Source organism: Pholcus phalangioides, unplaced genomic scaffold (assembly GCF_987345545.1).
Source record: "Pholcus phalangioides strain wild (caught in Gottingen) unplaced genomic scaffold, Ppha-v1.0 ptg000015l_1, whole genome shotgun sequence".
In the NCBI taxonomy this organism is placed as follows: Eukaryota; Metazoa; Arthropoda; class Arachnida; order Araneae; family Pholcidae; genus Pholcus; species Pholcus phalangioides.
In genome coordinates, this window is record NW_028301608.1 from 22810088 (window position 1) to 22835816 (window position 25729).

Here is a 25729-nt window from a genome sequence, read left to right on the forward strand (position 1 = left end):
TTTTTCTGAGGCATTTCATAATTATTTTATTTTTTACTATTTTTTTTTCTGATAGACATCCGGCATACCCCTTCGGGAACCTTACCTTTTGAGGACTCTAAAGGTCCGTGATTAGTTTTTGTTAACTGCTGGTGCATAGCCATGGGAACGAGATTTCAAAATTATTGCGCACAACTGATCGAATATAATTTCACTCATTGGTGTAGCGTAGCCTAGCACCATAAAAAGATGAAATCCAACACAAACGGTATGTAATCCAGTGATGTATTCTGGTACATTTCTGTACGCTATATTGCATAGTGTACAGGGTGAACCAAAAATCCATGCTGAGTTTCCAAAATTGATATTCGATTGAACATGGCATGTAAGAGAGAAGTTTGCCTTGAAATGCTCGTCACGGATATACATGGTCAGTTTCGTGTTTTTCCTTTGGAAGAGGGTTATCAAAATAAAAATTCTTGAGAACTTTAAATTTCGCAATATTATGTGTTTCACAATATTTCATAATTGAGAGGTCTCGATTATTTGTGTGATTCGTGCCTTCACCGGTTACACAATTCAAATAAATAAGGTACAGAGCTATCCATGCGCGATGTTTTGAATTTTTCTTAATTTGTTTTAGAGAACAACATTCTCTTGGTCGCAAGACAAGAATTTCACCTCAGATCGTACTTTCATAAGCCAATCAGTTGATTCCATGTTTTTCCCCTTGGACTTTGGCTCCACGCTGTACATTATAAAATTTCCACATCCATTAGTAATTTATCAGCTCCAATTAAAAATTATAAAACGACCCCAAAACATAATTTATTGCCCATAATACATCAGATTAATATACAGTTTACAAAGACTTAATTACAAACAACAAATGAATAAAGGTTTTATTTCATTATTTACACATTCATTGCAGAACTGCAGTTTATGTTTTCTTCCATTGAAATGAATGATCAGAGCTCGATATAATACACACAATTCACTGAATACTGGTAAGGAAACCTATACATAAAATAAAAAATTGTCATCAATAATTATTAGATACGTTTTTTATATTTGTCAGGAAAAAAAATAAAAATTACAAAATTAAAAATATCATAAAAATTACAAAATTAAAAATATCATAAAAATTACAAAATTAAAAATATCATAAAGATTTCAAAAGTTAAAATCTCATAGACACTATCTCATATAGGAGGCGCTGCAATAAAATGTTCAAACTTTTGGTTTGAAATCGTGGTGCCGAATTCTTCAATAAAAAAATTTGCTGTATTTAGTTCCGTCTTGAAGCATGAGCTTATCCGAGCCCCTTAAAAATGAGATTCAATTAAAATTTTCTAGAGCAAGCATTTCAATTTTTAGGTAGCTATTTCTTGTCATATTGGAAGCCCTCAAAAATCACTTTCCTAGTGGGTCCATGATGTTCTTAAGAAAGCTTCGGTGGTACTATCATATCAGGAGATATTTCGAGCCCGTTAGAACTTACGAAACGTCGGAATGGAATAGGTTACGTACATTCTTTATACAGGGTGTTGCCTTGAAGTGGCGACAAACTCAGAGGAGTGATACTAGACATCAAGAGGAACAAAAATTGGCATCAAACATGGTATCGCAAACCACGTTTAGTCGGTGAAAGACGCAAAAATACTTATGAAGAGCGTGGCGTTAAGTGAGGGAAAAAAAACTATAAAAAATTATAATAAATAGAAAAATCATTAATTATTTCACTGCATGATTACAACAGAGCCTGTGATGTACAAAATAAAGTACAATAGTAAATATCAAATCTCATGTAACCATTTCTTTCGTCTACTTTCTGGCATTGAACTGTGCTACTGCATTGTAATCATGTTGTCTTGTAAATGGTTTTTCTACTTATTTATTTTACCTACCAAGTTATTTTTACTTAATTTGTACTTATTGTTGTACTTAATTTGTACTTATTGTTCTACTTAATTTGTACTCATTGTTGTACTTATTGTTGTACTTAATTTATACTCATTGTTGTACCTAATTTATACTCATTGTTGTACTTAATTTATACTCATTGTTGTACTTAATTTATACTCATTGTTGTACTTAATTTATACTCATTGTTGTACTTAATTGGTACTCATTGTTGTACTTAATTTATACTCATTGTTGTACCTAATTTATACTCATTGTTGTACTTAATTGGTACTCATTGTTGTATTGTTGTACTTATTTTGTACTCATTGTTGTACTTATTTTGTACTCATTGTTGTACTTATTTTGTACTCATTGTTGTACTTTATTTTGTGCACCACAGGCTATGTTGAAATCACATGCTGTCAAATAAATGTTTTTTTTTTACTTATTTTTTATTGGCCTTTTTGTCCTACTCGACGTCACACCTTTCATAAGTATTTTTGCGATTTTCACCGACTAAACGTGGTTTGTGATGCCATGTTGTATGGCAATTTTTTGTTTCTCATGATGCTGCACTGGACTCTCGTCCTGAGGATCCAGGTTCGAACCCCGTTGACGGCACAGTAGTGGTCACCTGAAGTTGGTTTTCTGCGGTTTTTCAGCTTCGAGGTGCGAATGTAAGCCGTTCTCCCATTTGAAAAAGCCTCTCCGCAGAGAGCAGGCAGACCAGCAACACGATACTGGCATAACATGAAAATTCAAGCATTTCCATCTTTACATCAGAATATGGAAGCCAGATGGTGGCACGAACACAAAACAAGCGCAACTCAACAACATAAATACGTTAGGGCTTCAGATACGATTCGTCAGAAATTCCGTAAAGGTATGTATACGAGGTCCATGTATGGTGTCGCAGGGAATTTTTCTCTAATAGGGTCGTTAATAAATGGAATAGCTTACCCCCGGTAGTAAATTGTAACAAAATTGACACGTTTCAAAATAAATACGATAAACATGTTGGGGGGTAAATCCAGAAGCTATCCATACTTAGAATAAGACAACCATAAGTATTGTTATGGGCATTGTATAATATTTCATCATGTATATATATTGTTTGTAATTGCATTTTTAATTGGGTTGCTGTATTTTTGAAATATATGGCATCCATTTTTATTATGGGCATCTTTTTCTCAGTCACCTCGTTGGGCATTTTGCTTGTTGTGGCGTTGTATTTGTATTTAAATAGTAGTAGTAGTTCCCCATGATGCCGGATATCATCCCTCTGAGTTTTTCACCATTTCAGAGCAACACCCTGTATAGTAGGTGAATGTCTTTTTGATTTTGGTTACTATTTTCAAAGAAAATATATCTCATCTCTGCATTTCTCATTGCAGTTTTTATTCGAAAAATTTAACTTTTTCTTTCAGAAGCAAATCGCATTTTTCATCATGGAAAAATTAGATAATTCCTCAAATTATATTTTTTCTTCTCTCAAATACTATTATCATTTTAATTTTTTTTTAATCTAGAAAGTCCGAAAGATTTCTCGTAGTCGAAGTCGCCCCATTGATTTTTCTATTAAAACCAAAAAAAAGTAATTAAAATCTTCCCGAAGTTCATTAAATTGTTTTTCTTTTATTTCCAACTGAAAGGGGGAAAAAATTAATTGAAATTTTCTTTTCCGAATTTTTTTTACTTTATTTCTCTAATTTTTTCTTTCACATCTGACCTCGGCTTACGGTTTTTATCCTCTTATTCCCTTTAACTGCATTTTTCCCCGTGTTTTTCCACCTTTTAAGATGTTATTTTTTCAATCTCACATTTTTATGCCATAAAAAAAAATCAATTTGGTGTTTTTAATAAAATTAATGCTCATCAAGAGCTATCAAGATTTTAAAGGGTTTTTTTTGTTCAGATTGATTAATAGCTTCTTTTTCTATAACTTTTTTAAGGGCGTCTTTTTTTAGATCATTTCATCCATTTGTGGATGGATGCCAACTGAAGAAAATGGATTGGCAGGTCAAAATCTTTTTCGATCGTTCTGAAGCTATCATCGGAGTTTGAAGGTCCATGTCATTATAAATAGATTAGAGGATGCCCATGGTCCAAGCAAGTTTCGCTAAATGTTTTGTCTACAATCGCGGTGAAGTTCGTCATTATCGTCATAATTCTCAGATTCTACTTTTGGCTGAGACCTGAACAGTACATAGGAGTTTGGTGTATTTTAGCCTGGTAAGAAGTTTACCACTGATCAAAGCCCTTATGTGGCTTTATTACTTTGGTATAATAGGAAGTATGGCTAGTAATTATATGGCTGCTCCAACTAATCAGTCATCGAAGGTTTTTAACAGCTGGCTGATGCGAAGATAATCTAGGAAAATTGGGAAATTCTACTGTGCCTTTGCGTTCCCCGCAAAGGAGAAACATCATCCTCGGATAATCAGTGGGGATATTTTGCAAGCACTCAAATGTGCCTGATTGCGATAATTACGAACTCGCCAGGAGTTTTGTGATTTTTTTTAATCAAATCATCGAAGTTTATTTTAGACGTTTTAGCACACTTTGGGTCTGCTGTGCAGTGTGTCGTGATGATGAGGTAACAAATGAGATGGCATAAGGGGGGGGGGGGGTTATTGCTTTTAAAATATACCTCCATCCTAATATGCGTACTTTCTTAACGAAACCCCGAACTTTTTTCCAACTCCCAACCCCATCTCGTCTGAAATCACCAAAAAAATTTGTTACCAATTAGTACCCAGTTGTTCGGCAAAATATATTGTAAATATTTTATATGTTTGTTTTGGTTTTTTTTTTTTGGACACATAATAAAGTGCTCCGGACTTTGTCATGAAGCTGGGCTGGAAGAAATCTCGGAAACGGGATAAGTCCGGTGGCAAAGTTCTGGAATTCATTCATTGCGTCGTGTAAGTCCTGATTCCACCTTTACCTCAACAACTGTTCGTTGTAGAGACATGGTTATAGTTTAAAAAGTGTTCAAAAATCATTCTGTACCGGTTTCAGCAGTGAAACTGCAATGTGTCATAAAATAAAAATCTAAATTTTTACACGTTCCCTAATTTTCAATAAAAAAGTTGTTGCCGTTACCCTCCTGAGGTCAACGAAAAAAACCTCAGTGTCTAAGTGATATTTTTACGTTTCTAATTTACTGAGAGAATTGAATTAAAAAAATTGGAGAAAAGTTGAAGGAAAACAGCACCAATGAGAGAAAGGAGCTTTTCATAACTAATCAGATTAATATTTCAAAATTGATAATTTGGGATTTCACTTATTGAAAGTTTATTTAATATTTGATGAGACACACATGGACCCATTCTACTGGGAATGCCGCTTTAATTGTTGAGAAATTTAATTCGAATAAAAAATAATATCCCCCCACTGAATAATTTTTATGCGCGGTTTTATGTGGCTTTCGCTCAGTATGGAGGTACATTTATCGATGAAAGGATTTATGTTCCCTCTAAGTTGCACAATCTATGTTCCTCCAACTACTACTACTACACCGTCACCAAACGTACTCCATCCCTGACTCCGTGGGAGATATAAGCTGGTTACCCTAAGGAGTGTAAGTGTGCTGGAAGAACCGGGCGATGTAAATGCCCGGGAAACAGGGTGCTACACCCACGGCCGCCACCCCAGGATCCACCTCCCGTACTCTCCTCGCAACGACGATCATTTGGAAAACTTTCATATTTCTCTAATCACATTATAAATTACTCAACACACAAATTCTAAATATAAATATTACAGATAGGCATATATTTACAGGTTCTGTCAATACAGTATGTATATATATATTTATGTAATTTATATAAGCTGAGAGATAAAAAATTAGTTATTTATATGTGTTTTTAAAAAAAAAAAGACATTGCTTTTGAGATAATGTCTCTAGTCATCGATGGCATGCGTCAAAGTAAACGAGACTTTCGTATCTGTCAGATTGAACTGACAAGAAAATAAAACATTTAAAGATTTGGCATCTTTTCTCCTCTGTTTTGTGGGAACAGATTGTTGGAAGCGTGTTTGGCCTTTATCCAGAGCGTTCCCGCTATCGATTACCGATCGAACATTGCCTTATTATACCCGAGAAAGAACTCCCTTCTCTAACTCTCTTTCTACATCATTCCTTGATAGGAAAAATGTTGTGTTTTCTCACCCCGGTTATAACGATGTTTTCTTTCATCGGCTGATTATCGGAGCAACCCCCCCCCCTCTTTTGCTGAATGTGCTGTTATATAGCCGCAGATGCCGTCGGTCCTTTTTACGCGTTAACAAACTGTAGCTCGGCACCTAATGAATGCCTATCGGTTTCAAATAATGTCGTACTCTTTTCGATCGATTAATTCATTGCACACACATTTTATTTCCTTGCATTTTTTTTCTTTCAATATATTGCATCTCTGATAACAAATTGCCCACGAAAAAGTGAGTCGTTGAAGTTGAAGCGAGTAGTAGTAATAATGATTACGCCGATCTGTTTGTTTGATAAAAACAAAAAAAAAACCGATATCATAAATATCATAAATTACACAAGAAAGTAAAATACCCCTGAGAAAAAGGTAGATTAATAAAATCCGTGACGTAATAACTTTCATATTAATCAAGCATTTATTGTTGTCATGTTTATACTGTTTTGTTTTTCAGTGAAACCTCGCTGCAGCGATACTCGATACAACGATAAATCCCTCTTCAGCGGTACTTTTCCAACTCTTGTTTAGAAATGTTAAGCTGCCGCCTCTAGATATAACGATAATCCTTCGCAACGATATTTTCTTTTTGTTCCGCAGAGTGGCGTTATATCTAGGTTTCACTGTACGCATTAGTTTTTTTAAGTAATTTAAATTTTCGAAGTTCAAATTGTGAGTTAAATAGAGCTGATTACATTTTTTTTTGCAAAAATTTGGAGTGTAATGGTTTTTCCCCCAGTATACCGGAAATTTATTGCAATTTTTTACGGCTTTAAATTCGTTCTACCCCAAAAAAGAATGCACGTGGGGACAGTATTTCTTGAAGGCTACAAGATTGCACTGCTATCTCATTTTCAAAAACATTGCTGTAAAGTCCCCTTTTTCCTTTGAGTTTTTATTGGTTAATATTGGTTTTTCCTTCATGTAGGATGATCGTTTTTTCTTGATAATTCATATGAATACAAGTATTGAAAATTTTGTAAACATTATAATCAATGACTAACGAAATTAACAATTTATGGTTGAAAAATTAAAATTTTTACCAAATAAAGTGTTTTTTTATTTCAGATTTTTTTAAAGGAGTTTTTTGTTATTCCACCACATATAAATATAATATATAATATGTATATGCAGGAAAAAACAAAGTAATATTTCGTACAACTCATTTTTGTCAATTTTAGCCGTAGTAGACTTGTGCTGCCATCTATTAAGTAGAACGAAAAACTTTGAACTTCCAGTATTTACCGGCAGACGGCAGCACAAACCAAAACTTGAATCAACATCTATAAAAAACACATTTATTTCTATTACAGTGGAACTTCTGTTAATGAGCTAATTTCGTTCCGCGAACGTGCTCCTCTTACGAATCCCTCGTTATTCGAATCAAACTCCCCCATAGGAAATAATGGAAACACGGATAATTGGTTCCACATTTATTCATTCACATAAAAATGACTAATAAGAACGGCATTTAATAATTAATACAATGCAATAATAACAATAATATATATAATACAATAAAATGCATATATTGCTCGAGCCAATGAATTTTAAGAAATAATGTCCTTGGGCCGCGCCTACCCTGGGCTATAAATCAGTGAACTTCCCTCTTGCGGTGAGAGCGTTCGAACATCTCAGGAAAAGTGCACGGTCGTCTTAAAAGCCCCATTGGCTTCCCCCAGCCCTTGTATACAGTAATTTTTCTACGTCTCGAAAATTTTGACCAAATATCGTTAAGATATTATTGATATGATACAATTTTTTTTCTATTATTTTATTACGCTATTCAGATGCCGGTCAGCAACTTCGATCGGAGTTTTCTTCGATAGGTGACAGCAAAAGTTTCAGTGAAATTATTTTTCTTTGCATGTTATATAATACTGCAGTAGTTCGGCCGGTGAAAGATATTTTGCAAACACAGGTCTTGACCTCAGATTCAGAAGAATCAACCCATCGAATTATTTTTACTGATGACTCCAAGACCGTGGATGGCGTAGAAGCAGCGTACATCAGTGTCTACTTGGGTAAAGTAACGGACAAATGGAACAGTCGATTGCTCAATAACAACACTGTATTCTGGATGGCAGGCAATTATGCAAAGAATTTTGCAGAAAAATTAACTATAAAGACAGGCAGCATGCCGTGTATTCAAGCAATAGGGTGAAAGCTCATGTAGGTATTGAGGGGAACGAAATGGCGGATAAATTCGCAAAAGAGGCCATAAAACATCAGCATGAAAACCACCTAATGAAATTACCGGCATCCGACATAAAAAATCTGCTCTCGCAAGAAGAGAAATGGCAACAACATTGGCAAATATGCACAACTGGAAGAAAGGTCTTCGACGTAATACTACCAAAAGTGGGTAAAATGAAAGAAGTGATGCCGAGAGAAATAGTAATGTTCCTCACAAAACACTGTTCATTCGGTGAAATAGTAGATGCGGTCATTCGAGAAGCGTGATACATTATGTGACACAGTGCGAGTACACAAAGGCATACCATTTAGAGGCGCCACCGAACGGACGAGAGATCTTATGGTTTGCACGTTCCGTTGATCTTATCCTTTTGCACTTTTTCTTGACTTTGAACGTAAAAGCCGATGAATTCGAAAAATATATTTTACACGGAAGCGGGAAGTGTTCAAACTTACCTAAGACACTGGAAGGGCAGCTGTTAAAATCACACCAATGTAAAATAATTTCTCTAAGCTAAATGATATCCTTAACTGCTCAACTCCGTTCAGTTCTACAAAAAAGAAACAGAAACACTTCAAAGTACAGTACATAAAATATACACCATACACTTGGTTCTAATACAATTTTGGATTCAGATAAATGTCTCGTAAATTTTCATCACAAATAGTTAACACGTTTGAAGAAATGCAAAAGAGAAATTGATGTTAAAATATTTATATTCTTTGGGTAATATAATTTGGTTTTTTATAGTTACTTTGACATCTATCATATCATAACGTCACTTATAATGCAATTTTATTTCTGTAAGTAAACTGTTTTAAGATTTGCTTTCCTCTCTGTTTTAGGCTCCATATCAAATTAAAATAGACTTAGAATTCATCTTTGATAACAAATTCAAATATTCACGAGTTTTGATTCGGTTCTAAAATTTCATGTTATACAAGTGTAGAATTTCGACCTACGTGTGATATAGTTCGGGCCGTTAAATCGTGCAAAATATCTAATTACGAGCATACATTTCCAAAACATAAAAAGAAAAGCTTCAGTTGGCCAAATACTTGCACAATATACTGCATAGGTTAGGATTCTTCAAAACCTAGCCCGTGGACCATTATCAAAGAAACTTTCAGCAGTGGCCCACAGGAAAAAAAAGACGGGTAAAATAGTTACAGAATTTATAGAAATACTTGAAAAAAATCATTTCAGAATTATTGAAAAAATTATCACAGAATTATTGAAAAAATTATCACAGAATTATTGAAAAAATTATTACAGAGTTATTGAAAACATTATTACAGAGTTATTGAAAAATAATTACAGAACAAGTTTAAAAGACTCTTTTGCAATTCATGAAAATTATAAAAATATTTCCAAAATTGCTGAAAAAGATATTTTCAGAATTATTCAAATAATATCAAGGAAACGGATAATTTCAGGATATTATGCTGAGGTGAACTCGGAAAGAAAAGTCATCTTGTCTCCGCCGAGACTTTTCTTTCCCAGTTCACCTCAGCATAATATACCGAAATCATATGTTTCCTTGATATTTTGGGTTGAGGAAAAGCCATCTATACCTCTCTCTCTATTCAAAAAATATTTTCAGAATTATTGAAGATTCAAATATAATGAATGAATTATTTGTCAGAATTATTGAAGATTCAAATATAATGAATGAATTATTTGTCAGAATTATTGAAGATTCAAATATAATGAATGAATTATTTGTCAGAATTAATGAAAACTCTTGTATGGAATTCATAAGGAAAAGTAATAAAAAATTATTTAATAATTCATGCCCCATATACGACGGCACCAGTAGGGCTACACGTTAACACGCCACTATGTGAATTTTGATACCGTAAGTATGAATTGTTCGCTCTCGGATATCATAGGATTATTAAACACGAAAAACTGACAGAGTTAAACTGTGCTGCCATCTTCTGGAACTATCTATAAAAACATGCATTTACAGTGTCATAAAAAAGCACTAGATGGCGACAGCATTTAAAGAAATATTGAATTTTTGAAGTGCAGTTTTTATTTTCTTTTTTCTTTTTTTTTTTTGAGTACTTAAATAACTTTAACAACTGCAATTTGTTTTTCTTTCGAATATTTATTTCCTTCATCTCGTTTTCAATAATTCCATTGAATCATTAATTAAAGAGGTGAAATAATTTTTTTCTCCTTATCTAGAATGTATATACCTTACTGTAAGGTAGATATTATGTACCTTAATATTATTAAAATATTAATGCTACCTTCATCTTAAAACACAAATATATGTTTATATATCTTGCAAAGGAAAAAAAATATCAAGAAATATAACAAAATAAGCATGGTCATTCATCTACTCAAGAGTAATTGTTAATTATAGAATTGTTTCAAACACATCAATAATATATTCTTACACGAAAAAACATAATTCCAAATGCAACCTTCAATAGGGTAGCATAGTTTTACGCCACGCGCGCAAATTGTAATAAACATTAGTTATGCAGTATTTAGGCACTATATATTTTTTTTCTCCTTTCATTGTCTTTTTGTCTATACTAAATTGATTAGCATTTACCAGACAGGAACCCTATTTCTCGAGTCCTTGATATTTTATTTTTCATTTTATTATATTGTTCTATTTATAAAATAGTAATTATAAACTACAGCATTTGAATTTGTGTAGCATTTTATTTGGGGTTACCAGCCGTCCTCTCCTTTAAGAGGATATGCCCTTCTTTTTATGTCATTTCAAGCGTGCTTCTACGTTTTCGAAAATTTTCACTTTTGCCATCTGGGGAAAATTTTTCTCCACTTTGAGAGTGTTTTCGGATATTATGCTGAGGTGAGCTCGGAAAGAAAAGTCATCACGTTTCCGCCGGGACTCGAACCTAGGCCCTCTTGCATACCGGGCAAGCATGCTACCATCTACACCACTGGAGACACATGAATCTGCCTTCCTAATTTCACGCACTGTGTCGTGAGGAGCTGAAGTAGAGGCATTAGTAGCCTCTCTTAACTTCAGGAAATGGCCCCCGGGTGGGACGGTTTAGAGAGATATAGATGGCTTTTTTCTCAGCCAGAGATATCAAGGAAACAGTTATTTTCGTAATAACTGTTTTATCATAAGACGTGATGACTTTTCTTTCCGAGCTCACCTCAGCATAATATCCGGAAAATAACTGTTTCCTTGATATCTCTGGCTGAGAAAAAAGCCATCTATATCTCTCTAATACCATAATTAATTATATATTTATGATTTTGCACAAATTCCAAAGGAAAGTGCCCAGGCGTTTCACTAGAGTGCCCATAAGTATTTTAGAGTTATACATTTGCATAAGTGCTTTAAAATTCCATCCATATACATACAGTGGTTCATGGGACAAACTTTAATACATGATGTATGACTCCTGAACAAGCCCTTTTTTGTCTTAGAATATGGGGTCGAATCGTAAAAGGTGGTAGAGGATTATTTTAGAAAGTGCACACTACACAGCACTTCACCAAAAGCAAGTATATTTTTCTGACGCATTTGCTGCCAAAATTGCAAGCAAATATTCGAGCGGGTGCGGGTATGCATGATATTGTAATATGGTAGGCCTTCTCAAGGTGCAACCTGGGTAACGCAAATTCTACCAGAAGTCATTATGCCGCTTGATCATTGCTTGAGGCGGTATGATCTTGATTGTCATTGCACAAATAAAAGAACAAACTCAATTCGAAGGGTCCTATCCACACTCGAATGGTTGATAGCACATATCACAGAAAATCCATCGGAAAAGTATGATATTTGTTTGTGTGGACTCTAAAAAAAAACATCCTCTACCTAATTTCCTACTGCGATTCAACCACATTCTCTGATCAAAGACGCAGGTTTTGGTTTATTATATCGCCTCTCAAAGTTTGTCTCATGAATTTAGAATCACTTCATAGTATATCAAAAGATTGGCAGAGAAATTATTTTGAAAAACAACATTCCTCGCATGTATTTCAAGGAATATCTCAGAGAACGTGCCAAATGACAAGCAAAAACACCTGAAAACGAAAAAAACATCTTACACATCAACTTTAGGGATGAATTCTGATTGCAAGTGAAGACGATTTTTTTTCTGTATAATATTGTATATATATTGAATTTTATTCTAATCAATGTACAAATAGCACTGTACGTAAATAAGTTTTGACTGTTTTAGTATATATGTAAGTAAGTAGTACTAATCACCTACGTAGTATTTCGATGACTTTCAATGCATTTTATGTAGGATACATAAGTGTCTTTCATGTTTGTGATTAATATAAGAGCATGAAGGTGCTTGTTATTTTATTTTCAACCGTATAATATTGTTCGTAATGAGTTCAAGTGTATTTTTATCTCACGCAAGAACCATAATATGCTTAAATGTTTTATTTTATTTAATGGTATAAAATTTACAAAAATAACATGCGAAAGTACGAAACCATTGGCCCAGTAAACAATAACTACACTCGACGCTCGATTTTACGAGCCTCACACACTCTTTTTTACAAACTGGTCCTCTCCGTCCCGAACAGTATGACATAGGGCTAATGTTGAAATCCACTCTATTTCACGAACTCTTGATTTCTATCAACTTCATTCTACGAAGTTTTTCCTTCGGCTATTTTTGTTCCTGTTATTTTAATCTTCCAGCGGCCCCTCCGAGTTCGTTGTAACAAAACATAAACTTTAATTCGGACATTCTACGTATCTTAAGAGAAAACAGAAGGTGGTGAATATTAAGACTTCACCAATTACTCACTACCAAGGCACGGATGTTGTTGCCCTAAATAAATCTTGAAAAATAATTTTAAGAAATGCCCAAAAAATTGGAAAAAAATATCATCAAAATAATGAATCAAAGTTTTTTTTGAAAAAACGGTTATTTCGAGAGTCGAAAAAAAGAAGTTTTGTGAGCACCAAAAACCATTTGTAAATTTTGACATTAGTGCGTGTTTTAAATCATCTGACGACATCGGCAGCATTCGCAAAAAGTTTGCATGACAAAATTCTTTGCACGTTCGTATCTGAGGAAGTACCAAACGCAAGCCAAAAGCAATGGTATCGTCAGATGCACATTGCAAAGGTGCATTCAATGATATTGCTGCGGTTTCAATATCTCTTACCGTCCGGATACCAGCACCGCTGCCCTGATTTGTAACAAATTGTTTTCTGCGATACCTCGAGCAGTTCACAACAAAATAGAAATACAAATACTGGGGCACCACAGACAACACTTCAACGAGGTGGCTGTAAAAGTTAGCACATAAAATATATGGATGTCAAATATAACCAAACTAGCCGAATAGACGACATTGGTATCGTTTGTTAGCTATTCCAACCACAAAACCGATTATAATGGCATAATTCCATTATGTCAGTACCTACCCTGCGATTCAATGCGCACAAACAACATATTAACGTTAAAACTTGCGGCTGGGTCGTAGACACAGCCACAAGTTTTAACCCCCAATTTTTTTCAAGTTTTTTTTTTCTTTCTCTGTCGTTTAGATTTCATCAAAACTGACGATTTTTCTTATTAACGAGTCATAATTAATTCACGAATCGAATATAGAGGAACACTGGCATTATGGCCCCCCACAAGGGTGTTGCTGACAGGACTATGGCGTGGGATCCTGTACAGCATATAAAGGTATTTGTCTTTCCGAAATTTTAATTTTCTTCAAAAATATTTGTTGCATTAAAAAAATAATTTTTTGATCGTGGTGAGCTTTTAGCTTCCGCCCCCCTCCGGGTACGTCTCTGATCCCCCAATATGTGTTAGGAGGCCGGGGCAGAGCTGATGACGAAATTTTGCTGACAAGGGGGGAAGGGTCAGAGTTTTGCTGACTTTTGCTGACGGGGTGGGGGGTCAAAAATGGCTAAAACATTGCTGACGTAATACTTGAAAGGATCCTAACCTGGGAGCAGTGATGAACAAAGAGAAAGGTTCCATTGAGACATTTGTAATGGAGAAGGGAGGGGGGTGATATCAAGGCAGGTGAAACCCTTCATTGATGAGTGATTATTGTTGTTTGCTGCAGAAAGAAGGGAACACGATGCATAAGAGAAAGAAATGAATCATTGCGTCCCATTTTCTCAGTACAGCTTAGGTTATAATTTCTGATCTTTACTAGAATCAGGAATGAAAGTAATTTGCAGAATTTACATACATTGTGTTATATAATACATATGACTTACTTAACCGTACATGTACCTCGTACACATTTCTCTGCCTAATTCCTAATAGCTATCAGGAACAGGTAATGTAGGAATGTAAAGTGTGTGTAGATTCGTCGCCCTAACTTATGCATATTGTCAAAGTTGTGCTTGTTTCGTGTTTTAGCTAGTGCTGCTATCAGACTTCCATATTTTCAAGTAAAATGAATATTGCTTTTTTTAAATTAATCTCTCATATTTGTCAAGTTCATTTTTTCTCGCGTAATAAATTTTATACAAGATTCATTGAAAGACTAGTTATATGTGGAGATGAAGATTACGAGGAAGAAAATTCATCAAAGCCACCACGGGTACTCGAACCCCGGTCTCTCGCTAGCCAGACGAGTGTTCACCACCTACGCTTTAGCCGACGAAATGCAACTTTGTATTTCTGGCCAAGAGTTATTCATAAACTACTTTATAATTTCGTCGACATTTGACATGTTTGGCGAGAATCGATGATGTCCCGTATCAGTTGGAGGGTTCAGAAGGCGATCAGTGAAATTCAATAGACATTAAAAATGTGACAAAATAATGTGTTGTTAATGAGGAACAGAAAATATCAATTTTTTAGTCACCATCTGCTATTGCAAGCCTTGAATACTTTGGCAACTGAAGATTTTCACAATGAAGATACAATTGCAATACCCAAGTGATTTTCAAGAAATTGTGGCTTACACTGTTTGGCTTTTGAATACTCGAATTTTCCGTATTTCTATCTATCACATTTGGTCATGATAAAAAAATAATTGTAAAGTGAATTTTGATTTGAAATGAAAATTTTATTAAAATATAATATCTGATCGCTTCTGAAATTCCTTCAAAAATGTTTTAACTTCGATTATGAACGACGAAATTTCGTGGAATCATCGATGTCGTTATAACCGAGTATGACTATACAGTGAATATATGTTGGGAAAACCGGCTGAAAATATTCCCCTTAAAGAATATACGTATATTCTTATTTCACAGTGTCTACACAAAAACGTAGATTTTGTTGTTTTTTTTTGTTTTTCCGCTATATTTCCAAAAGCTGCTCTCGTGGATGCTGAATTTCAACGCGGGGCCATCACGCATCCCGAATTCCCAAATAGCCTCTGCCTTTTTATTTCTACTATACGAATATACCGAAGACTTTCTACTGAAAAAGAAAGACTTGAGCATCCTCGCGTGACAAAACGTACGGAAAAAAGAAGTGTACTCGAAAAAATCTCTGGAGAAAATATATAAGAATACTATTTTTTTCTTCTTCTTTCTACATTGTATTTCCATCTCACCAGTATTCAGTATTGCTGGTACACAGGCACCTCGTTATAACGGCAGAAAAAAAAAAACTTTTCCCCATACATAACAGTTCCGTATTCTCCATTTTTTTTTTCATGAATTTTTTGTTGCGCGTATACTATCATTTTACTATATTTTTCTCGACCATGGATCCGTTCAGAATTCCAAGACGGTGACGTCACGAAATGAAACTTTCAAACGTGAAGTGGAGCATTTCGTTCTTTGGTGGATATCTATTCTCTTCAGTAGATACCATCTATGGTTTTGCTATACCTTTTCCTCTCTACCAGCATCTGAAATCTCCATTTTTATTTCCACAGTTTTCTAAACAATTCCGGGAAAAATACGATATTTTCCCAAAGAAGATATATCTCCCATATTTTAGTAATACGTATAAGATACTGGGGTTTTTTCCTTAAAATGCAGTATGGTTTAGTTTGTCAGTACCTCATGATGCATCTGAATAAAAATCCTGATATATATACATAATGTATATGGAGTATTACGGGTTATTCCATAATTCCTTTTACCGCATTTTACTGGTGAACTGTTAATCCTAGATGCGTGCATACATCTAATTAGAAAACGTATCCAAATAACGTGCAGATCTCAGATACGTCATTCATATTGCAAGGAGTTCTAGTTATTAAATAAAAAAATTAACTTTTTATACGGATACCCTGTGCTCGAAAACTCAATTAGAAAGTTGTTTCCCGGTTTCTCCAGAGGCCAACAAAAAAAATCCGAGTTTCCAAGTGTAATAATGACAGAGATATTTGAATTCAAAACCCGGAGGTCAGAAAAAAAACAGCATAAAATATGGAAAGAAGCGTTGTGCCCGTTAGTTTATGTTGTTCTTTCCCAACATTTCTCCGATTTTTGAATTCAAATATTTCAGTGAATATTACACTTCGAATCATAGATTTTTATTTTGTTGGCCTCAGGAGAGACAGGGAATATAACAAATTTCGACGAAGGTTCCGACAGCTGATTCATGCGAAGATAAATCCAGTACAGAAAATTCAACTGGCTTTCCGGAGAATAGAACCCACATCCCCGTTGAGCGCCATATATCACTAGACCACTGCTACTACTAAACCACTAATGCTCCTCGTTGCCATTCCTCTGCGGAATTTCTACCGAATTGGTGCATGTGCATGCACGTGTTGTAAACCTAACATGAAGCTTGTTTCCGTGAAAAGCTTCTTAGTGTAACGCTGTCATCTGCCACAAATTTTTCTAGCTCTGAGTGAAAAGCAGTAATTGAATAATTTTACCATTGCAGGCCTGTTGCTCTCTGTAGCGAGACTTTTTTAAAGGCTAGATCGACTCGCCTCAAAGTTGGAGGACTTCGAGACCACTAGACTACAAAGCCAACGAATCTTCTTCCCTTAGAGCTCGTGTGCGCTGAACAGAGCCGCACATAGACAGTCATACCTAACTCAGATCCGAAGATGATGTCACTTGTACTTGATTCGAAAGAAATTTTAACACGTTTTAAAAACAAGTATAAATTATAATATATAAATTTAAAAAATAATTAACATTTGAACTTGTTAAAAATCTCTTCGAATTAAAACCAGGCAAAGAGTCTTTGCATATAATACTTAATTAAATAAACTCACTGTACGTCGGTATTTAAGGCTTTTGGTTGATTTTTAATACTCAGTTTATCCCTTTAGCGTATTTGTAAAAAAAAAAAGAGTAAAAAAAAAATTACGAGTGAATATTTTGCTTCATTTTTGTTTACCAAATTACTAGAAATCCAAAAAGAAATGAATAGGAATTCGTACTTTCGGAAAATGATCCGATTCCGTACATTACATAACGAATGGAAAACCCCGTTCAGTACTATAATTCGTGGAGAAATTGGCTCTGATTGTAGTCGAAGCAAGTCTTGGAGTTCGCGAAAGGGTTTCAGGCCCCGTAGGGACTTGTCAAACAAAGCTTTAATCATTGATCTCAGTCTTAATTAGTGGCAGATGTCCCACGAGAGGTCTCGTAGCTTCTTAGTTTCGACCTTTCCTCTCTTTTCTTCTACGTCCTCCAGTCAGTCAGTTTGTAGTCCAATAAAGTCTTGTTTGTCGTGCTCTCCATCTCTCGTGATATAATTAATTGAGTATAGCGAACACATAATAGGTATAGTTCTTCAACCCATCCTGTCACCAAGTTACAATATATTTTCTTCCAAATGATTCCTTCGTCTCATTACATATGATAATGCATGGAGGAAGAATATCATATAAGAATATCGCATTTCGGCTGTTTCCCATTGATTTTAGATTACGGTAAACTGGGGTGACTTAGTGACTGGCGGCATGACTTGGGTACGTACTCTTTATTTTAGATGACGCCATAATCGCTGTAAATGAAATAGGGAGGTGATTTCAAGTCCAGCCGTTAGAGTGGGAAATTGAAGATGAAACCAATTACGAATTCCAATAAATCAGATTCATTATAGATTTCAATTATAAATTATATTCAGATATCTATATATATATAAAATTGATTTTCTGTCTGTGTGTGTGTCTGTCTGTCTGGGTGTGTGTGTATGTTCTCTATACAAATCTACAATTTTAGATCGATCGTCGCCAAATTTTGCATATATACCAAATGGGACCCGACTTAAACAATAGGCTACTTTAAAATTTCGCCAGAGCAGGGCAAATGCCCCAAATAGGCAAAAAACCGTAGGGCAACAATGGTTTTTGGGCCTCAGCAATCACTTTCGGAACGTTTACTTTGGTTACCGTGGTTCCCTAGCAATGCGTTTAACACGTGTATATGCCTTTACAATGGTTTGTCATTTCTTCAACGCTGTCAGTAAATGTATAATAGTTTATGCCTTTATCATGTTTTGCCACATTTCCAATACTCCCAGTAATGAGATTTTTTTGAATGACGTCGTAATCATCATCAGCATCACTTTGATAATCAGGAAAAGGGTGATCCTCACAGAAATCAGTGTTGAAATTGTCGATTTTAATGTAGAAAAATGCGGAAATTTGGTGGGATTTTCTGTCACATCAATAATTTTAATAATTGTATAGAATTCTCGATTTTTGGAATATTGAGTTCGCTTAGAGAGATATACGAAGACCAGGAGATTAAATATGAAGTAATTAGCCCCGGACCTACTTTTTAGTTGGATATTCAGGCAATAGTATTGATTTCAGGTTTTTATTTATATCTTCTCAAGCATGAAAATTAATGTCTCCGTATTGAATTTTGATATTCAAACTGCATAAATTCATGTGGGTTAAGATATTTTAAAATGAATTTTGGGCCCGTAAAAGTACATCGAAAAAATTTCACGGCTTTAATTAAGCCTTTTTGGAAGCTGGCCGTGACCGTGAAACAGTTAAACAGAGCGCCAGATCCATTTTTTAATAAATGGTCTACATCTCCTTCAGCATTGTGACCACTATTGGCGAGGTCGATTAAAGGGCTTTGGGTTTTTTAACATTTTTTTTTTTTTTTAGAATTGGAAGCTGAAACTGGCAGATGGATAACTTGAAGTTCGGGTGATGGTATCGGAATACCCAGCGCCCCTTAAAAAAGGGGAAAAAATATATTCATTTCTACGTTTCTTTAAATCTAGATTTCTTTATTTCATGAGTCAGTCGCGCAGAAAGTCGCCATATTGGTTAACTTAGACACGGTTTGTATGTCCCTCAATGGAAGAGGGAGATATCACGTGATCCAAAAAGCCTCATTGAAGAAAACACGGGCAACGCCGGGTATTATAGGTAGTTTATTATAAATATCTGTGATTCATCATTGATTTAGTTTCATACACGAGATTTTAGGATTTTTTATTCGAATTAAGATTTAATATGCGATATGTGTTTGATTTCCGATTGTATACCGGGACTGTGATCAGATTTTATACTTAGATTATGATTTTGTACTTGTTATGATGTATCTTGAAATTTATGTTTTTATAAATAAATTTCCAGAGGTATCCACTCCGTAAAGACAATGAGCCGATATTGCCGTATGGCAATGTGGCCTGAGTATCTTTCCTTTGTGAGAGCGGGCATCCATGATTACAAATGGTGCTCAAAAACTCTCATAATTATCCCGCTTTCTTTCCGTGCCTACTATTATCTTAACCTGTGTTTTGATGTTTCATGAAAACATTGCAAAACTTTGTTTACAGTGCTTGGTGGCTACATCTTACAGTCTTGATAGAAGTTTCCTTTAGTAATTATACTTATTGGGGTGTGGGATGATATATTTAATCTAATTAAATCAGTTTATTAGACACTGGTTGTCTTATTGATGAAATATTTAGCTCTTAAATGCACATACATTTTTCGAGTGGATTATTTTTCCTTAAATACTGACACGTATATAAAGCTGGAAAAATCATTTTAAAAAATCTATTTCAAATTGCACTGCTTATATAGGACCTTAGAGAGGACACACAGAGTCTCAAAAACTGCATATAAAATAAATGTAACCGAAAACCATAATTGGTGATACGGGGTTCCAATGGGTAGAGATAACCCATCAAATACCTTTCATCAAGACTCTGACAATTCCTGCTGCAGTAGTGCGCTTTGCAATAACAGTTAAAACTAATAAGATGGGTGAATACCCTGGGGACTACAATTTTTTTCTGAAAGAAATAAAAAGCATAATCATACTGGCAATCCAGCGTGTGGTTTCAATGTACATGTAAGTCCACAATGTAATGTATTAAATGCAAGTATATGCGAGTAAATGCGATTATATGAGTAAATGTGATTAAATATGAGTAAATGTGATTAAATATGATTAAATGTAAGTAACAACTTCATCATCGCAAGAGAACCAGAATCACAACTTTACCAACAGGAGTTCGAAAAAGAAAGCCAAGTCACACCGATAAGATTTTTTTTGGGACAAAAGGAATCTCATCAGGGCCAATGATGAAAAATCATCGCAGAATCATCTTGACCTCAAGAGCTCTGTGCTATCATTTCCAGTTATTACCACACATAAACTGTTCATAGACCCGGCAATGCATGTCTAGGCATGTGTAGAAGTTTTTTGATCTCTTTAATCGTGACCTCTGTCTGCTATCGTATGGAGATTTCTGCAAGATGCTGGAAATAAACGTAATGAAGTAATATTGATTTCCAAATATATAACTACTTTCACGGGGTTCAACTTTTAGTGAGGAAAAATATTCGGATTGCAAACTTCAAGATGAAAAAAATGCAAATCAACAACAATCAATCATCGTTCTGCAACAATCAAAAGTTGTTGTCGTTAATTAGGACAGCTGCCAGAAATAGAAAATGGAAAAAATATGACCTCACATTATGTGAAAAGCGATTCTGAATTTTTATCTCCAATTTGGCTGCAATAACGAACGTTTATACAACCCTTTGCGGAGAGCAACAGGCCTAACGGTGTATAACGGTGCAATCTTCAATAAGCACTTTTCCCTCATAGTTCGAAAAATAGATGACAGATGGCAGCACTATAGCAAGCATTACAAAGAAGCAAACTTCACGTTAGGTTTATACGTACATGGACATTTCACATGTACCTATTTGTTAGGCGTTGCGCAAAAGAATATATGGTAAAACATTTTAATGGGAACATCGGCTTGTATTAGTACCTCGAGGTTGGGTACCCCAGAAAACCAACTGCACCACCACTGTGCCGTCGGCGGGGTTCAAACCCGGGCCCTCGCAATGCGTTTCCGTCACAATCACTACTTGACCACCACATCGTCATCTAGCTGTTGGTGACGCTGACAGAAAATACGCACAGCCTTTTCCGGAATACCTCAATAATACTACATTTAGACTTTATTCTCTGCCGAACACTTCAATTCTGTTTCAGAAACAACCGTCTATGTTACGGTCTATGAATAACGGTCTATGGCTTATTGGAAAATCGGTTTTTTGACTGAATACCAATATACAGCTTCCGTTACAAGTTCCTCAATTCATTTCTTGCAGAAACCAACAAACTGACGTTTCTATTCCATTTTACACAGCTGCAATCCCGGAAAAAAAAAGTGTTTCCCTAATAATTCAGGGATCACTTTAATTGGGTCTCTTCTATAGTTTGATAAAACGGCATGGGCCGTTTTACGGCTGAATACTTCAATTGCTGATATCATGGAACTTAATATATATTATAATTTTTAAAAAAAACTTCAAAATACTTCATATTATCCGATATTCATAAACACGGCAATTCGCTATAAGCGATATTTCAACACAGTTTTGGTATTGCAGTTTAACTGAGATGAAAAAAGAATTCGTTATTATCAGTAGTTCGCAATATACGATTTCGTTACAAGTGGGCCCGACAGCAATACAAAAAACGTCCACACACAAAATCTACACCCGTCAACCCAGTTTACGTTACTTCTATTTATCCACGTTCTGTTTGTGATCATAACTCACCAGTTCCCCGTCAAATAGGGAAATGAACGAGTCAATAACGTCAAGCAAGTCCTTCAATTTCCAAGGAAACAATCGCCATCCTTAGAAAGAAGAAGAAATAATGGCGCTAAATTTGAAATGCAAACCCCGTAGGAAACGGAATAGAGAAGGACGGAGAAAAAAAAAATCGGGAAGAAATGGTGCAAACAAACGGTTCTGGAATTCAATTTCCGGTTTTGGTTTAAAGCAAGGAAATAAGGAAGTGAAGAAAAAAAAATGTATGAAAAAAGGAACCCCGAAAACAAGGATGTATGCTTTTGAGATATAAATACGTTGAAATGCATCTATTTTCCATCGCAAGAGAACTTCATCTCGCTTTTGTATTTTCTGCGTATTTTCATTTGTGTGTGTTTGCGTATTTTCTTGTGAATCTCATTTCCTCGAGTCAGTTCCGTTGCACGGTTTCGCATCCGGGATAAACGGATCACTGATTTGGCGTCGTGAAAAAAATCCCGTACGGAAACGTTTCGGAAATGATATTTAACCGGGTACTACCACTTATGTATGTGTACTGTTAATTTCGCTTGGGATGTCTTTTAATCGTTGATGCATTCGATTTTTCGCATTTGATCCTTTTTTTTTTTTTTTTTTGAGTAAAAATTTAAATGTCCCAGTTGGGAAAGTAATCCGAAATCGTCGAAGGAAAAATAAATTCTAAATTGAATAATTCATTTACATGCTAACAAGTTTTGGGGATGTTCTCGATATAAATGCTCTTTTTGTTTTGGAACTGATGATTTTTGTCGTAGAAAAGTTATTCGACTACGTTCGGGAGCACTTTTCTATAAAATGGTACTTTAGTGATCTTTAATAACATTTTTTTTTTTTTTAAATGATGAAAACAATGATAAATTTTGGACTACCTATGCCATTTTGCATGAAAAAGTCATTTTTTTGTCAAATTTTGAGAAAAATTTAAATTATGTATTCTGAATCACAAAGAATAGAGCTTTCCTAAAAAGTAAAAAAAAATGAAAGTCGGTATTTTCTTCTAAAACGACGTTTTCAATGTAGTCGAATATTATTAATAAAGAGTATAGAAACCCGGAAATACTATTTAAAAAATTATATTTAGGATTGTATTGCTTATATGAGGCCTTATTGAAGACGTGAAAAACCTCAAAAATCACACATGAAATAAATGTATTGAAATAATATTGCATTCCAGATAAATAACTACCTTTTCTTCGTGTCCCAAATCATTGCGAAAAAAATTGGATTCAAACTTCAAGGTAAAAAAAAGGAAATGTAATCAAGCAATTACAAAAAAAATTAGCCTACTTATAACCACACATGTACTACAACCAAACGGAGAGTTGTTGTCGTTGATACGACACCTGCCAGTAAATTCAAAATATGAAATAGGAAGAAAATTACTTGCCCTTGTGTACAAAGCTGGTTTTCCAATTACAATTTAATGTTTATCTTCAAATTGGCTATAGGAATGAGCCTTTAAAGATGCTTCAGGGGTCAAATTAATGGGCATTTTCTATGATGAAATAGGTATTGTAAATTAAGTAAGTGATGATATAAAAAAATGTACACTAATCTATCTAACGCCGGATGAAGAATCAGAATAACTAAATTCAGTGGATTATTATGATGTGGGGAAGAGGGATCTGAAAAAAATTTATGAATTAACACATGGGAAAAGATAAACAGATAAGAAAAGAAAGATAAGAAACTCTTATTCAGCCTCTTTATCTCCTAATTGATAGAAACTGTAGAAGTTTTTCCCCCCATCGATGAAAGAGAGAATTTTAAAACTTTTTTTTTTACTGAATACTTTTTACCAATTTTATCATTAGACCTCTTCCCATATTCTGTGCCGTTCCAATTTCCCCGTTTACCGCTTTGATAAGTGAGCTAATCCAGGCGAGTGCACTAAACAATACGCTACAGAAGGTACGTCCTTCTGTAGCGTATTGGTTGTCTAACAATGTTGCTTGACGATTTTTACCCCATGGCTTCCCTTTCGAACCCTGTTTTTTTCCGTGGCCCCTCCCCCGTACAATAGAGGGCTTCCCCCAACATCATCAATTAGCGAATCGCTTTCAACTTATTGGATTGATTTTTTGTGTGAATTTATTATTTAACAGAACATTTTATAAATAAATGTCGATCTCCGTACCAATGATTTGGAGTTCACTTAGCTTATCTGTCATGGGGGTTTTATGTAAGGCCGTCGCAGCATCATGGGCTCCTCGGGCAAGCTGGTGACCCAGACATATCTTAAAATAATTGTACAATTAGCGTCAACGGCCATAATGTCAGATAACACCATGCCCCTCTGGACATTAGCTTCATGCGGCATCTCCTGTTGGAAATTGAATTCTGAAGATTAGTCACAAAATTTTTCTCACGCATATTTTTTTTTTCAAAGTGCTGCGTAGCTTTTATAACTATCTGTCATGGCTTCTCTCCCCCTAGATTCTCACCCGTGGTTCTCCTTAGGATATCCCATGATCCTGGTGGGGGGGGGGGGGGCATATTGTCCCACATTGAGAACCACTAGTCTATGCCTTACATATACTTACATATATGGGCATCTTTGTGGCCTCTTGTATTTGTATTTGTATGTATAGTGGATACATATATAGTCAAACCTCGTTAATTCGTCCACCGGTTAACACGTCACTCCGCTTACTGGATCACTTTTTGGTAGTCCCAATTGTCCTCACCACACAAGGCAGGAATATATATACATATATATATTACAAGACTTTTCAGAGATTTATAGATGGCGTATAATTTGCATATAAAGATCGACAGTTTCCCTACGAAAACGTGGCAAACAACATTTCTCAATTCCTTACCTTTTCATTGTTTATGGAAGATATTTTCACACACGGGTTATACGCAACTGCAGTTTATACGATAACAAATTTCTCAAAAATTAGCTAAAATTTGCATCTCTTGATTAGACACCACCGCTCATTCTAGGCAGGAAGTGGTAGTATTACGGTTATTATATAGATGGGAGTAATAGAATCATTTAAATATAATTATGGCAGCCCTAAGCTTGATAAAGAGAATTTATTTTTGAATTCATTTCTCTATTCTATTGATCAAAACCAATACGATTAGAATCAATGAGTGACGGCTGAATCTGAAAATCTCCGTTCAGCTGAAATGCCTATTGGATAAGTTATAAAGTTTGGTCACCAATCTTTCAGGAAAAGAGATTCCTCTCTCTCTCTCCCTCTCTCTCTCTTCAAACACGCAAAGGATATTTATTTATCCTCCACTGCTAACGACGCTGATGCGAATCCTCCATTTATTGGTATGGATATTGTTCACGCGTTGGAAACCTCTACTGTTTACCTAAAGAGGTAATAGGACCGCCGCCTATATAGGTCCAGATTCGCCGAGAGTTTGACTCACGACTATTAAACACCCGAGAGGAAATTTTCAAAAGTGGCTCCTTTTAATGAGAATGAGACAAATAATGCATACATTAAGTACGATGCTGGTGAATTAA

General features: G+C 35.0%; 1 protein-coding gene across 2 annotated transcripts in view; it reads right to left on the reverse strand.

Annotated features, from left to right (window-relative positions):
• Positions 1-775: 775 nt before the first annotated feature.
• Positions 776-25729, reverse strand: part of LOC149075684 (uncharacterized) — a 108258-nt gene continuing 83304 nt past the window's right edge. Inside the window, exons 4-5 of one of the 2 annotated variants that reach the window (XR_016194190.1) lie at positions 8742-8836; positions 776-996 (exon numbers count right to left, since the gene is read on the reverse strand). Coding sequence is in view for 1 of the 2 variants with exons in the window: in XM_089245434.1 (XP_089101560.1) it covers positions 8742-8836 (95 nt within the window). In the remaining variant the exon portion in view is untranslated. The remainder of the gene's footprint in view (positions 997-8741; positions 8837-25729) is intronic. The other variant, XM_089245434.1, reaches the window with a different exon arrangement.